The 13,541-nt window shown below is 30.9% G+C and overlaps 1 protein-coding gene across 3 annotated transcripts in view; it reads left to right on the top strand.

The window, feature by feature from the left end:
- LOC143044410 (BAI1-associated protein 3-like) overlaps positions 1-13,541 on the top strand; it is a 123,907-nt gene that overhangs the window by 43,262 nt on the left and 67,104 nt on the right. For all 3 annotated transcript variants that reach the window (XM_076216418.1, XM_076216417.1, XM_076216419.1), the window contains exon 4: positions 8,160-8,237. In XM_076216418.1, coding sequence (XP_076072533.1) covers positions 8,160-8,237 — 78 coding nt within the window. The remainder of the gene's footprint in view (positions 1-8,159; positions 8,238-13,541) is intronic.

The raw sequence follows: 13,541 nt of genomic DNA, 5'->3' as shown, positions 1-13,541 counted from the left end.
ACCAGGCTTATAATATAATACGCCAGACACTCTCTCACTTGTATGACAGTCGCATATAAGTTCATAACACTGACACTATAACAAACAGACATGGTACCGCATTATTGTCAAAAATTGAGTTACAGCAGTCAAAATTGTGTTATAATCTAAATGCATTTCAATATAATCCAATGAATATACTCTTCGTTTAATAGTCTGCCACACTAAAGTCCCGTATTTATGGTATTAAACTTGTAGCTGAAAGAGAGACTTTTATTGTTGTTTGTCTTTTTGTCGTTTTTCTGTTTGATCATGGTTTTGTCTGGGTTTTTTTGTGTGTCGTTGTTCTCCTCTTATATTTAATACGTTTCCCTCAGTTTTAGTTTGTTTCCCCGATTTTGTTTTTTGTCCATAGATTTACGATTTTTGAACAGCGGTATACTACTGTTGCCTTTATTTGGACATGGTGTTTGTTGGCTGTTTTTATTGAACGTATGATTTCCGATTACATACTTGGTATCGGCCGTTAATGTTTTGAGACACAGATTATCATGTCAGAAAACATGTTTATAGCATTTCATCCTATTTACGTGTATTGTATTTTGCAATGAAGCAGAACACGCATTTTGTTTACTCAAAACTGGCTTAAATTATGAATTGACAAAAAAATGAAATGATGAAAATACCGAACTCGGAGGAAATTTCAAAACGAAAAGTCTTTATTCAAATGGTAAAATAAAAATCTAAAACACATTAAACGAACGGATAATAACGGTCATATTCCTGATTTGGAATGGGCATTTTCTGATGTAGGAAATCGTAAATCTAACTCTCTTTTATCTTGTAACAGTATTAAAACATTTGACTTTTCTACTCTTTACACAAGTATTCCACATTCCAAACTAAAAGACAAACTGAAAGAGTTGGTATTACTTTGCTTCATAAAAAAGAATGGCCAACGAAGATACAAGTATCTTGTCTTAGGGAGGGATAAATACTACTTTGTAAAGAATAACTCTGATTCAAACAAAAAATTCTCTGAAACTGATATTATCAAGATGCTTGATTTCTTGATTGACAACATATTTGTTACGTTCGGAGGACGTGTTTTTCAACAGACTGTCGGCATTCCAATGGGAACAAACTGTGCCCCTCTACTCGCCGACTTGTTTCTGTATTATTATGAGGCTGACTTCATGCAGGAACTTCTTAGGAAGAAAGATAAGAAGTTAGCAATATCCTTTAACTCTACTTTCCGCTATATAGATGATGTTCTTTCACTAAACAATTCAAAATTTGGTGACTATGTGGAACGCATCTATCCAATCGAACTAGAGATAAAGGATACTACAGATACAGTTAAGTCGGCTTCATATCTTGACTTACATCTAGAAATTGACAATGAGGGTCGGTTGAAAACAAAACTTTACGACAAAAGAGATGATTTCAGCTTTCCAATTGTGAACTTTCCATTTCTAAGTAGCAACATTCCAGCAGCACCTGCATACGGGGTATATATCTCCCAATTGATACGATATTCCCGTGCTTGCATTTCCTATCATGATTTTCTTGATAGAGGTTTGCTGCTCACAAGAAAGCTATTAAACCAAGAGTTCTAAATGGTGAAGTTGAAATCATCCCTTCGTAAATTTTACGGACGCCATCACGAGTTGGTTGACCGTTATGGAATAACCGTTTCACAAATGATATCGGATATGTTCCTTACGTCGTAACTACAATCCCCTTCCCTTTCATGAATATGACCTACCGAATTAGACTATTTACCGGATTTGTAATCACATAAGTAACACGACGGGTGCCACATGTGGAGCAGGATCTGCTTACCCTTCCGGAGCACCTGAGATCACCCCTAGTTTTTGGTGGGGTTCGTGTTGTTTATTCTTTAGTTTTCTATGTTGTGTCGTGTGTACTATTGTTTTTCTATTTGTCTTTTTCATTTTTAGCCATGGCGTTGTCAGTTTGTTTTAGATTTATGAGTTTGACTGTCCCTTTTGGTATCTTTCGTCCCTCTTTTAAACCTGGTTTTATAGCTAGCTAAACATCTTACCTGTATGACAGTCGCAAAAAGTCTATAATATTGACAAAAATGTATAAACAATACACAGACAGTATAGGTAAAATGTCAAAAATGAATGTACACTGAGATCACGTTTTCACAAATTCCAAACCAAATGTTTATCGTTGAGATTACCACAATTGTACATATGTTATGTAGTCAACGACTTTCATTAAATAGACCATAATAATTCTTCATTCCAAGTTTGAATCATATCTTTTTCAACAACAACTAGTATCAAAATAGCTAAAAGGTGTCTATACAGATAACCAATCTATCATATTTTCTAAATATAGTACATTTTGTAATTATAGAACGATAGGAATAGAAGTAATAATAGAAAAAGGTCTAATTTGTCACATATTGAATAGCGTGTATTGTTTAAACCCACAAAGATTGATTGTTTATCTTATTGATTATTGGTTTACTTAATATAGGCATTTGAAGAAAGAGCTATTATCAAAGGTTTACAATATTTTTTTATATTTTAGAATGTTCGAAGCGCATTAATTAGCAGTGTTGTTCGGTTATGGAATATTTTTCGATATTCGAATTCTTTGATAATAGTTATCAAGATACCAGGCTTATAATTTAATACACCAGACGCGCGTTTCGTCTACATAAGATTATAAGTTATTGATTTTATTATATTGACCATGAAATTTTTAAGGAAGAGAAAATAGAAAATGAAAGGAACTTTATCTTTTTTCTACGAACATGACGAAAACCCAATAGTTTTAGTTAAAACGTCATTGACAATACCTTGACGACATCAATTGTTGTATGACGTCAGAAGAGTGAAATTGTTAAATTTATTTCCTTTGGAAATTACTGTTGTTTTAAAATTACATTGCGAGATCAGGGTAATTCATTGCAATGTGTTGCTTAGTCTTTAGTTTTCTATGTTGTGTCTTCTGTACTATTATTTGCCTGCCTGTATTTTTTTGTAGCCATTGTGTTGTAAATTGGTTTTTCGCCCTATAAGTTTGAATATCTCTCTGGTATCTTTCGCCCTTCTTTTTCAACCTGTGTAATAGTAATGTATATACATGTCCATATCAAGTTTTCTTAGATAATATTAATAAGGGAACTGAAACATAAATTTGGTTCAACAATAGACTTAACATGGCAAGGCACACGATGTACTCTTCAGATAATTTTAAAGTAATCACAAAAACTAGTTGTAAAATATAATTAGATTAAGTCAAAGAAATGGCCTTTTTGTGGTTTTCGAGCATTAAATCCCAGACGAGTTTCAGATTAAAATTGATTGAATAAAGAAGTACTTCCAATTAAAGAACACGGCTTTCTTTCTTTTTTTTTTTTTTGCGTCAGATTAAAGTTTTTTTAAACATCCTCGATTTCCTAAACATTTCAAATAATCAGGATTTTTTAAACAAATAGAAAATGGTAATGAATTTAATCTCTGCTAATCTTTTCCTCTAGATCAAGTTACATTTCTGTTGAAACCAATATAATGCCGATGGCAAGAGTTTTTTAAAACAGATGAAATGACACTTACTGCTCAATGCCTTGTTCAACTAGTCAAAAGGGAAAATCCAAAATATTCAACAGTTTTCAGTACGGAAGCGTATAAGGGAAATGTATTATTATTCTTTTATGAATGTCGACTTTAATCTTGAGGCATTTCCAACTTCAATATTGATAGTATCAACTTTAATCTTGAATTTTAAAATTTTTTTAAAGCCGACAATCCCGATGATATTAAAAATTATCAAGGTTAAAACAGACAATCTTAATTATTAAAGTAAGTAATTCCAAGATTGAAATTGATAGTATTATTATTGTTTGTCTTTTTTGTCGTTTTTCTGTTTGATCATGGTTTTGTCTGATTTTGGTCATGGTGTTTGTTGGCTGTTTTTGTTGAACGTATGATTTCCGATTGCATACACATATTATCCTATCAGAAAACATGTTAACAACATTTAATGTTATTCGTACATGTAATGTATTTTGCAACGAAGCAGAAAATGAATTTGTGTTTACTCAAAACTGGCTTAGATAAAGGCAACAGTAGTATACCCTGTTCAAAAATCGTAAATCTATGGACAAAAAACAAAATTGGGGAAACAAACTAAAACTGAGGGAAACGCATTAAATATAAGAGGAGAACAACGACACAACATTCAAATGTAACACACATAGCAACGGACTAAGTATTATACAAAATCCGATGAGAATAACTAATATAACATCAAAACCAAATATATGAATTTGGGATAGAAAAGTACCTTGACACGTCATATAGTAATGTGAATTCACACTCAAATATAGGAGAAAACAAACGACACAACGGAAACACAACGTAAAAATGTTACACACACAGAAACGAACTATGATATAACAATGGCCATTTTCCTGACTTTTCCTGACTTGGTACTTAGATTATGAATTGATAAAAAAGTAAAATGATGAAAATACCGAACTCCGAGGAAAAATCAGAACGGAAAGTCCTTAATCAAATGGTAAAATCAAAATCTAAAACACATCAAACGAATGGATAACAACGATCATATTCCTGATTTGGTACGGGCATTATCTAATGTAGAAAATCGTAGATTAAACCTGGTTTTCATAGCTAGCCAAACATCTGACCTGTATGACAGTCGCATAAAGTGTATGATATTAACAAACATATGTGAGCAATACAAACAGACATAACAGGTAAAATGTCAAAGATGAATTTACACTAAGATCACGTTTACACAAATCCCAAACCAAATAGTTATCATTTAGATCATAATTGTACAAGTTAATACCTTCATGAAGTATACCATAAGAATTTGAATCATGTCTTATTCAACTACCAAAATAGCTGAAAGGTGTCAAGACAGATAAACAAATTGATCATATTTTCTAAATATAGTACACTTTGTAATTATAGAACGATAGGAATAGAAGTAATAATAGAAAAAAAGATAGTTCTAATTCGTCACATATTGAACGGCGTGTATTATTAATACCCACAGAGATTGATTGTTGAATGTATTGATTATTGATTTACTAAGATATGCATTTGAAGAAAGAGCTATTACCAAAGTTTTACAATAGAAAAAAAATGTTATTATAGAATAACTATTCCAATAATTGAAATATACATTAATTCACAAATGTTCGAAGCGCATGAGTTAGTTATCAGTGTTGTTTGGTCATTGAATATTTTTCGATATTCCGAAATAGTTATCAAAGGTACCAGGATTATAATTTGATACACAAGACGCATGTTTCGTCTACATAAGATTATTGGGTTATTGCATGAATATTGGGGATTATTGTCGCGAGTAGAATTTTATATTGCACGAGCTTCCGAGTTCCATTGCGTTGTTAATTGTTTTCCGATCTATAAGTTTGCATATCCCTCTGGTATCTTTCGCCCTTCTTTTGCAACATGTGTAATAGTAATGTATACATGTCCATATCAAGTGTTTTCGTATATAATATAATTAGTTTGTTTGGTTCAATCTAACGGACTTAACATGACAAGGCACACGATGTACTCTTTATATGATTTAAAAGTAATCACAAAAACTTGCTGTTAAAATATAATTAGATTAAGTCAAAGAAATGGTCTTTTTGTGGTTTTCGAGCATTATAAAACTCCCAGACGAGTGTCAGATTAAAATTGATTAAATAAAGAAGAAATTTGACCTTCCAATTAAAAGACACGGCTTTCCTTCTTTTCGTTTTACGTCTGATTAAAGTACTTTTAAACATCCTCAATTTCCGAAATATTTAAAAAAAAAAAAAAAAAAAAAACAGCACTTTTTAAACAAATAAAGAATGGTTATAAATTTAATCTCTGATAATCTTTTCCTGTAGATCAAATTACATTTGTGTTGAAACCAATATAATGCCGATGTCAAGAGTTGTTAAAATACATGAAATGACACTTACTGCTTAATGCCTTGTTCGAAGAGTCAAAAGGGAAAATCCAAAATATTTAACTCTTTTAAGTACGGAAGTGTATAAGCGAAATTTATTATTATTCTTTCATGAATGTCGACTTTAATTTTTAACATTTCCAACTTCAATATTGACAGTATCAACTTTAATCTTGGTATTATCAAGTTTGATTTTGAATTCTTAACTTTCATCTTGGGATTTTTTACTGAATTTTGATATTATGAACTTAAATTGCGAAATAAAAAGTTTCGACTTTATTAAAGGCGCACCCGAATCACAAAGTGTAATATATCTTTATGACCGCTCAATATATACATTTAAGAGTACAAAAAGATTGTGAAGCAGACAATCTTAATTATTAAAGTAGTTCATTCCGAGATTGAGGTTGATAATATCAGGACAGAATTAAAAACATCCCAAATAAAAGTCGATATTTAGTAAACAAATGTAATAAATAATACTCCCCTCGTGTGCTTCTGTTTTGAGGCAAAGTGTTATCGTCTTAGAGAAACTTTTTCTTTAATCAGAAGCATTTCAATTGTATTTCAGTTGCATAATGTAATGGGACAGGTACCTGATATACAATGTTTTTAAATTGATTAATTTGATAAATTCAAACTAGTCGACTGTTCAAAATCTCTCTTTTTCTGCTCATACGATGTTATATTGTTCTAACATTAATTTCCATTACGATAGTACAGAAATTGTTAACGTTGTTTTTTCAAGCTGTACATGAGTTTTAATGATAAAATTAGAAAAAACCTAATTTAAAAAAAAAAAATTAAAAAAAACTATTCAGTGATTATTTCATTCTCATTCTGTTTTACAATCTTTTATAAGGAAACCTTTTATTTATTGTAAAATGACAGAGTTCAAATGTTTCCAATCTGTTAATAAAACAAAAACTTAAAAAGCTAGTTAAACTGCAAGTGCACATTGCTTACTTGACTAGTTGGTCATGCAAGAAAACCATCAATTATGAAATGGTACACTGGCGAACGATACATATCAGTGTTTATTTAATAGGACATGTTTGAATTTCCTGCGTGATTTCTGCCAGTTTCGATTTCAGTGCCTTAATAAGTCTATTTGCTTAACAAAATGTCATTTATGTTGTCAAAAAATCTTTTAAAAGCAAATTAGAAAGTCTAGTAGATACAATTAATAAACTGAGCAAATACAATACTATAATCAGAAATTGAACGGGATCATTTACACTACACTATTAGATTTTATAGATATTTTATGCTTCAGTTCATTGTTGTATCAATTAAACATTAATGAAAAATGTTGTCGAAAGTTAAGTTCTTAATTGCCAAACTGTTTGGGTTTAAATCACTTATTTAGGTTTGCATACTTCCTTATAAGACAGAACAATTGTAAACGAAGGAAAGTTGCTTCGAATTACATCCGTCGACTTTTAAAATAGAATTTATAAATAAAATGTACTGCACAATTTTGAAAATAAAATTTTTTTCCTTCTCCGTTTGTAATTCTTAGCATTTATTTTTTGCCACGCAACTTCATATGTTCAAGATGAAATTTTAACCTCATATACACTTTGACATGAAAATCAATAATATGGTAATTTTTATAAATTTCCTGTTTACAAAACTTTGAATTTTTCGAAAAACTAAGGATTTTCTTATCCCAGGCATAGATTACCTTAGCCGTATTTGGCACAATTTTTTGGAATTTTGGATCCTCAATGCTCTTCAACTTTGTACTTGTTTGGCTTTATAAATATTTTGATATGAGCGTCACTGATAAGTCTTATGTAGACGAAACGCGCGTCTGGCGTACTAAATTATAATCCTGGTACCTTTGAAAACTATTTTATTGGAAGTTTATCACTTTTGTTCTAATTGAGGACTATGACAGTAGTTTTCCATTAGTTTGATGTATTTTGCCATTTGATAAGGAACTGTCTTGTTCCTGAATAATGTTTGGAGTCGGTAGCTTTGTGATTTTGCTTTCAATACATTCGATAGAACAATTGCGTCATTTTCTGTCACCGATTTTTATTTTTTTATTTGTTGTTTTCGATATACAAGCACACGAGTCCACAATTATGTTCCATATTTTGTGGTCCTAGTTTAGTTCATAATGTCCAGAACAAAATCTTAAATATTTGATTTTCGAATATTGGTATTTTATTTCCAAATATAATATTTTTCAGGACGGTGAAGAAAAACCACCACCATCAGAAAATCAGTTTGCAGTTAAACCTAAACTGCCACCAATTAGCAGAAAAGAGGTAGGTTTGAAACGTTTGATAGTCAACGTAATATCGTTACCAAACTGGTACATATATGAGTAACTGTGAAAAAGACAGCTGTACATGATTTCATTTATCATTAGTCAAGCCAACATTTTTAAAACTCAATTCAATCTCCCTTATCCCCGACTTTTCATAGTAACTCCTTCGTTATAAAACTGAAGAATGATTTTGTGTGACGTTTATAAATAAACACTTACAAGCTTTCTCCTTCATGTACGATTAAATAGACTCTGCATTGGCATTTATTAACAGACTGATTTTAACTAGTTTTTACTGTACTCATATCTTTACTACTCGGTATTATTTATAACAAGAAGAAAATAAAGATTTTCTTTAGACCTTGAAAACATTATGCAGCAGGATTTGTAAATCGATAGAAAATCGATATTTTCTTTCAACTTATATATTCTCTCAGGATATTGAAGTTTACCATAATCATATACATTTGTAAGTAATATCGTGTTCATTAAAAACAAATGTTCGGGTAAGTGTTTAAAAGGGAAATCATTCGACAAAGCAGTAAAAAATAGAGACAATCTTTTAAAACGTTGACGTAAAATATGTTAATCGCCACTTTTAAAATATAATCGAAATTAAAGTGGTTCCTCAGATCAATTTCCGAGTTTAAAAGTTTTTGTATTTATGTTCCTCAAACTATAATTGACCATGAATGCGCTTTTAACAGTGAAGTATATACTTCATGATATCATTCGATCTTCTTTCGACATCCTAATCATCAATCATACCTACGATGAAAACTTCTATAGCGGAAGAAAAAACTTAAACAGGAAATTAGCTTCCATCATTAAAGAAATTAATTATCCTGGCCTGTAATTACTTTTTTGTTATATCCTTTATATGGTTAAAAACATTAATCAGTAATTACTTTAACATTACATAAGCAGTACAGGAGAGGTAATATAATCATTGCTTTGTGTGTTAAGGGAGAATATCATTTGAGGCATTCCTTATCAACAAAACTAGCGGAAATTAAGTTCATTTTGTATATTAGTTTTCTGATTTTTATTGATATTTTGTACTTGAACAAATACACTACATTGTACATTGTTATATTTAAAGAACTTATTAGGGTGGTTTTGTCCAATATCTCTAGTTATTATCCCATTGACATTTTCGTAATCTATTATATATTTTCTTTTTTATAAAGATTGTCGAATTATTCAAAATGATCTGAGATCTATTTATAATTACCTCAAAATTTATCTCCAGACAGAATCACTGGTAAAAGTAAATTACAAGTCTCAAACAGAAGTAATAGCAATGTGATTTTTGTTTATAGAACTAACTTTCTTCCAAATATTAAACATTTATGCACATTTAAAGAAATATGAATATGTAGATATATTAACTTATACAGATTGATTTACCTAAATATTTTAAATAGGCCTACTTGGTATTTATTAAAAAGGGATAAAGTGAAATACTTGATATTTTGTATTAAGGATGTTTGCTGCTCAGTTTCAAAATAAATAACTTTTCATAAAACTAGTATGTATTGATAGGGAATAAATTGAGGAATAAAAAAAGCAAAAAAAAATATAGGGGTCAATGTGCTTGTTTTCGAGATATCAGCCATTGCAATTTTGGCGGGAAAATGTTCTCTCTTGATTTTCCATAGCTTTATCATTGACCAGTTAAAGTACTCAAAGACTATTAAAAAATAAATAAAATTTTATAAAACTTTTACAAATGACTTATAATTATACATATAAAAGATTTATAAGAAGAAAAATGGGGGTTCATGAGGAAAAATTTTTAATGCATTCAAATGGATAAAACCAGAGGATTCCGATAATCTGACAAAAACTCCAAATCATGACAGGCAGTCATCCTTAATGCTTTAAACTTCCACATATTGATAAACATCAACACTGTCAAAATAGTGGATTTTGAATTGTTGTCATAGATATTTGTATATATAAAGCAAGAGTTAAACCCAAAAAACATATTTTGCTACAAATTGTATTTACATAAAATGTCAATGCGTTTAACATATTTTTTTGGGTAATGCTCTTATAATATATTCTGACCAAATATATATGCAAAATGGTAATGTGTGGGACACAGTCGTATTTTGTTACATGTTCCCTACGTCCATGTGACAACACAAGTGACATTTAAGGAACCACAGTTTCCAGGCTCAACAAATGGATCATTCATTGATAATATTTCTATAGCTTTAAAAAAAAATATAAGTTTTCTATACTTTTTAGGTAATAATTGTTTTATCGATGCATCATTTCCCCAAATTACATAGCTATTACTTGCAGAAATCATTTTAACTTCCTCTTCAAACTTGCATTTTATTAGGGGCAATATATTTTTCGATATATGCCGTCCGTTTGTTGGTCCATCCCTTTGTTCGTCCGTTCGTTCGTCCGTCCTATTGTTCGTACGTTCGGTCGTCCTTCCTTTTGTTCGTTCTTTTGTTCGTCCGTCTGTCCCACTTCAGGTTTAAATTTATGGTCAAGGACGTTTTTGGTGAAATTAAAGTCTAATCGATTTGTTATTTAGCACACAAGTTTTCTATGATATGAATTTTCTCACTTTGATGCAAAATTAGAGTTTTTACCCCAGTTTTACGGTCTACTAAACATAGAAAATGGTAGTGCGATAGGGGCATAGTTGTTCTATCGACACATTCTTGTTCATGATTAATGTGAATATGAATAAAACGATTTATGGAATTACTATCAATGAGACAGCAATTGACCGACACTTTAAAATAAATCTTTAGATCAATATACCAGTCTTCAATCACGGACAACTCTCTATACAGTAAGACAACCTCTAAACCGCTCCAAAGTTAAGAAAGTGTTGACTACATTTAATAGAGTCTACCATAAATATGTCAGCAACACAATACGCCCCCTTGATGATACATTGTAAGAGTCATTAAAATCTGACAAACTCAACCACAGACTAGGTTCATTAGTTCATAGTATACATTATATTTATATTTGTGATTTATATTCATCAAAGGATTAAAGAACAATCTATGATAACGTCTCCAATTGTTTATATTTTCGGTTATTTGCATATTATATATTCTTTTGATTGGTGAGATAAGCATACCTTTAAAATTAAAGTATGTTAATGCACCAAAGAGAAATTAATCGAAATTATGGTAATTGTTGTAAAAAAAAGAAGCTTAAAATTGATAGACGCTTTATTGACCTTCACAAAGTAAATGAAATTTTGTTTTGAGCTTACCTGAAGAAATATTTATAATACATTCGCGATTTTCTTAACGTTATTTCACATTTGCTTTGAACTTGAAATATTAATGTTGCTATTTGTTGTTTATATATTTATTATCGTTCCATACCAAATCGATTAGTTTTTTTAACATGTATCTTATTCTATTAAATCGATTTCATAAAAATGTTCTTATAGTGGAAGATATTAGCAAGCAAAATAGAGGGAATTGTGCAAATGATGATACAAGCATGAAAATTACCACAAAGCATCATTATTATATACTTTGTAAGAAATAACTGCTGGCCATTAAAACAAATTTTTTTTTCAAGATGGCCACGGCCATTTTCTAAAATCGCTGTTTTCTTTAGTTTGAAAATACTGATTGTTCTGGAAAACTTTTCTTTGAACTTCTTTTAGTTAAAACCAATTACCAGGTTTGATGGCTACCTTCCTTACATCACATATTTATTAAAATTGAATATTTGACATATCCAGTATTTGCGCATGCGCGAAAATGTTACAAAATTCTTTCAAAAACATTTGAACAATTTACTATATATTTAAGTGTTTTTGGATTTCTAATGATATTATGAATTGGTTTAATAACATTTTTCAAGGTTATGAGACACATGTGTTTCACACTTTTGCGCATGTGCAAACTATTTATAGACATCAAGAGCGATTTGTATGCACTACCAGGCAATTCTCAGGTATTCGATGGTTAAACGAAAATGTGGTTAATCCCGGAGAAACATCAATTATAACAGCAGATCAGCCACTTTTGGAAATGCCTAAGCAAATTCAGTGGGAATGGCCTGATTTATAAGGAAGATATAAGTGTATCGTCATGTTTGGTGGATTGTACATTGATATGACTTGTTATAAAACTCTGGGTGATATATTGCATGATAGGGGATAGACATGTTGTCTTACTGAAGCCAATATTGCAACACCAAGAACGGCAGATTCTTTTTATGTATGTTCATATGTACCTATGACTAGACAGGCGCATCAGACAACTGCATGTATTTTGCTTAAACATTGTTAATTTCAGATTATGAAAGCTTAACTCAGAATATATAATTATGTCATGACTCTGTGATGTTCAATGATTTAAAAGACTGGTGTAAGGAAATAGAGTCATCTCGACCACAGTTTAATTCCTGGCGTTCAATTACAAATTAAGGTATAATGCTCACTTCATGAATGAGATTTCGTACCTTTCAAACAGTCCATATAAAGCATGATCGCGTATTGTTTTAGGTCTTGATCGTGTAAATTATGCTTGATCGTTACCGACTTATCTCCGAGATATGAATTCCCTTCCCGAACATGACCCACAGGTGGCAATGGAATTTGAAAATGACATTTCACTGTACGTAAGAGCAGCAAATTTCTTTCTTGTATCACAATTGATCAGGCACAAAAACAGAATAATGCAATTGTGAAGGGCGATGTTGGTGCCATAGGATTAACCGAAGATCCCTTTTAGACAAATGGATGGTTGCTGGACCAGGAGTCAGTATACTAGAAGATTAATTTGAAAGATCTAGTGGTTTGGGTCATTCTAAAACAGCTTTAAAGGCTTTGCAAAGTGATGAACGAGTTTGGAAATTCAATTCTAGAAGAGTCGTCAAATTTGTAAAAAAAATTCTCCATTTAGGAAATTGTTGATTCGGAAACAGGTAAAATATGTAAATAAACTCCAAGATATTGGTCCAAACAATACGAAGATCTTTTGAAGCAAATGCAAAACGAAAGAGAACCTGCTTTTTATAACCAAATAAAAAAGAACAACTTCCTATTTTGGCCGCAAAATGAAACTGGAAACGTCTTTGTCAAAAACAAAGCTAGAGAACCTTAAAAGTGATTGCGATATCTTTTCTAGACTTTTCATTTCTTGTCACAGAAGACGCATTTATCGTTGGTGGGGCAGCAATGGTTAATTCCAGGTCACAAAGTTGGGCCAAAATATTTGATGATTATGCTAATGATGTCATACTGCCTTGTATAAAAATCTTGCATCGATAAGTATTCAAAACATGCAAAAGTAGACAT

This window comes from Mytilus galloprovincialis, chromosome 9 (assembly GCF_965363235.1).
Source record: "Mytilus galloprovincialis chromosome 9, xbMytGall1.hap1.1, whole genome shotgun sequence".
Lineage (NCBI taxonomy): Eukaryota > Metazoa > Mollusca > Bivalvia > Mytilida > Mytilidae > Mytilus > Mytilus galloprovincialis.
The sequence above is the reverse complement of the archived record's forward strand: the minus strand, read 5'-3'. Positions and strand labels throughout refer to the sequence as shown.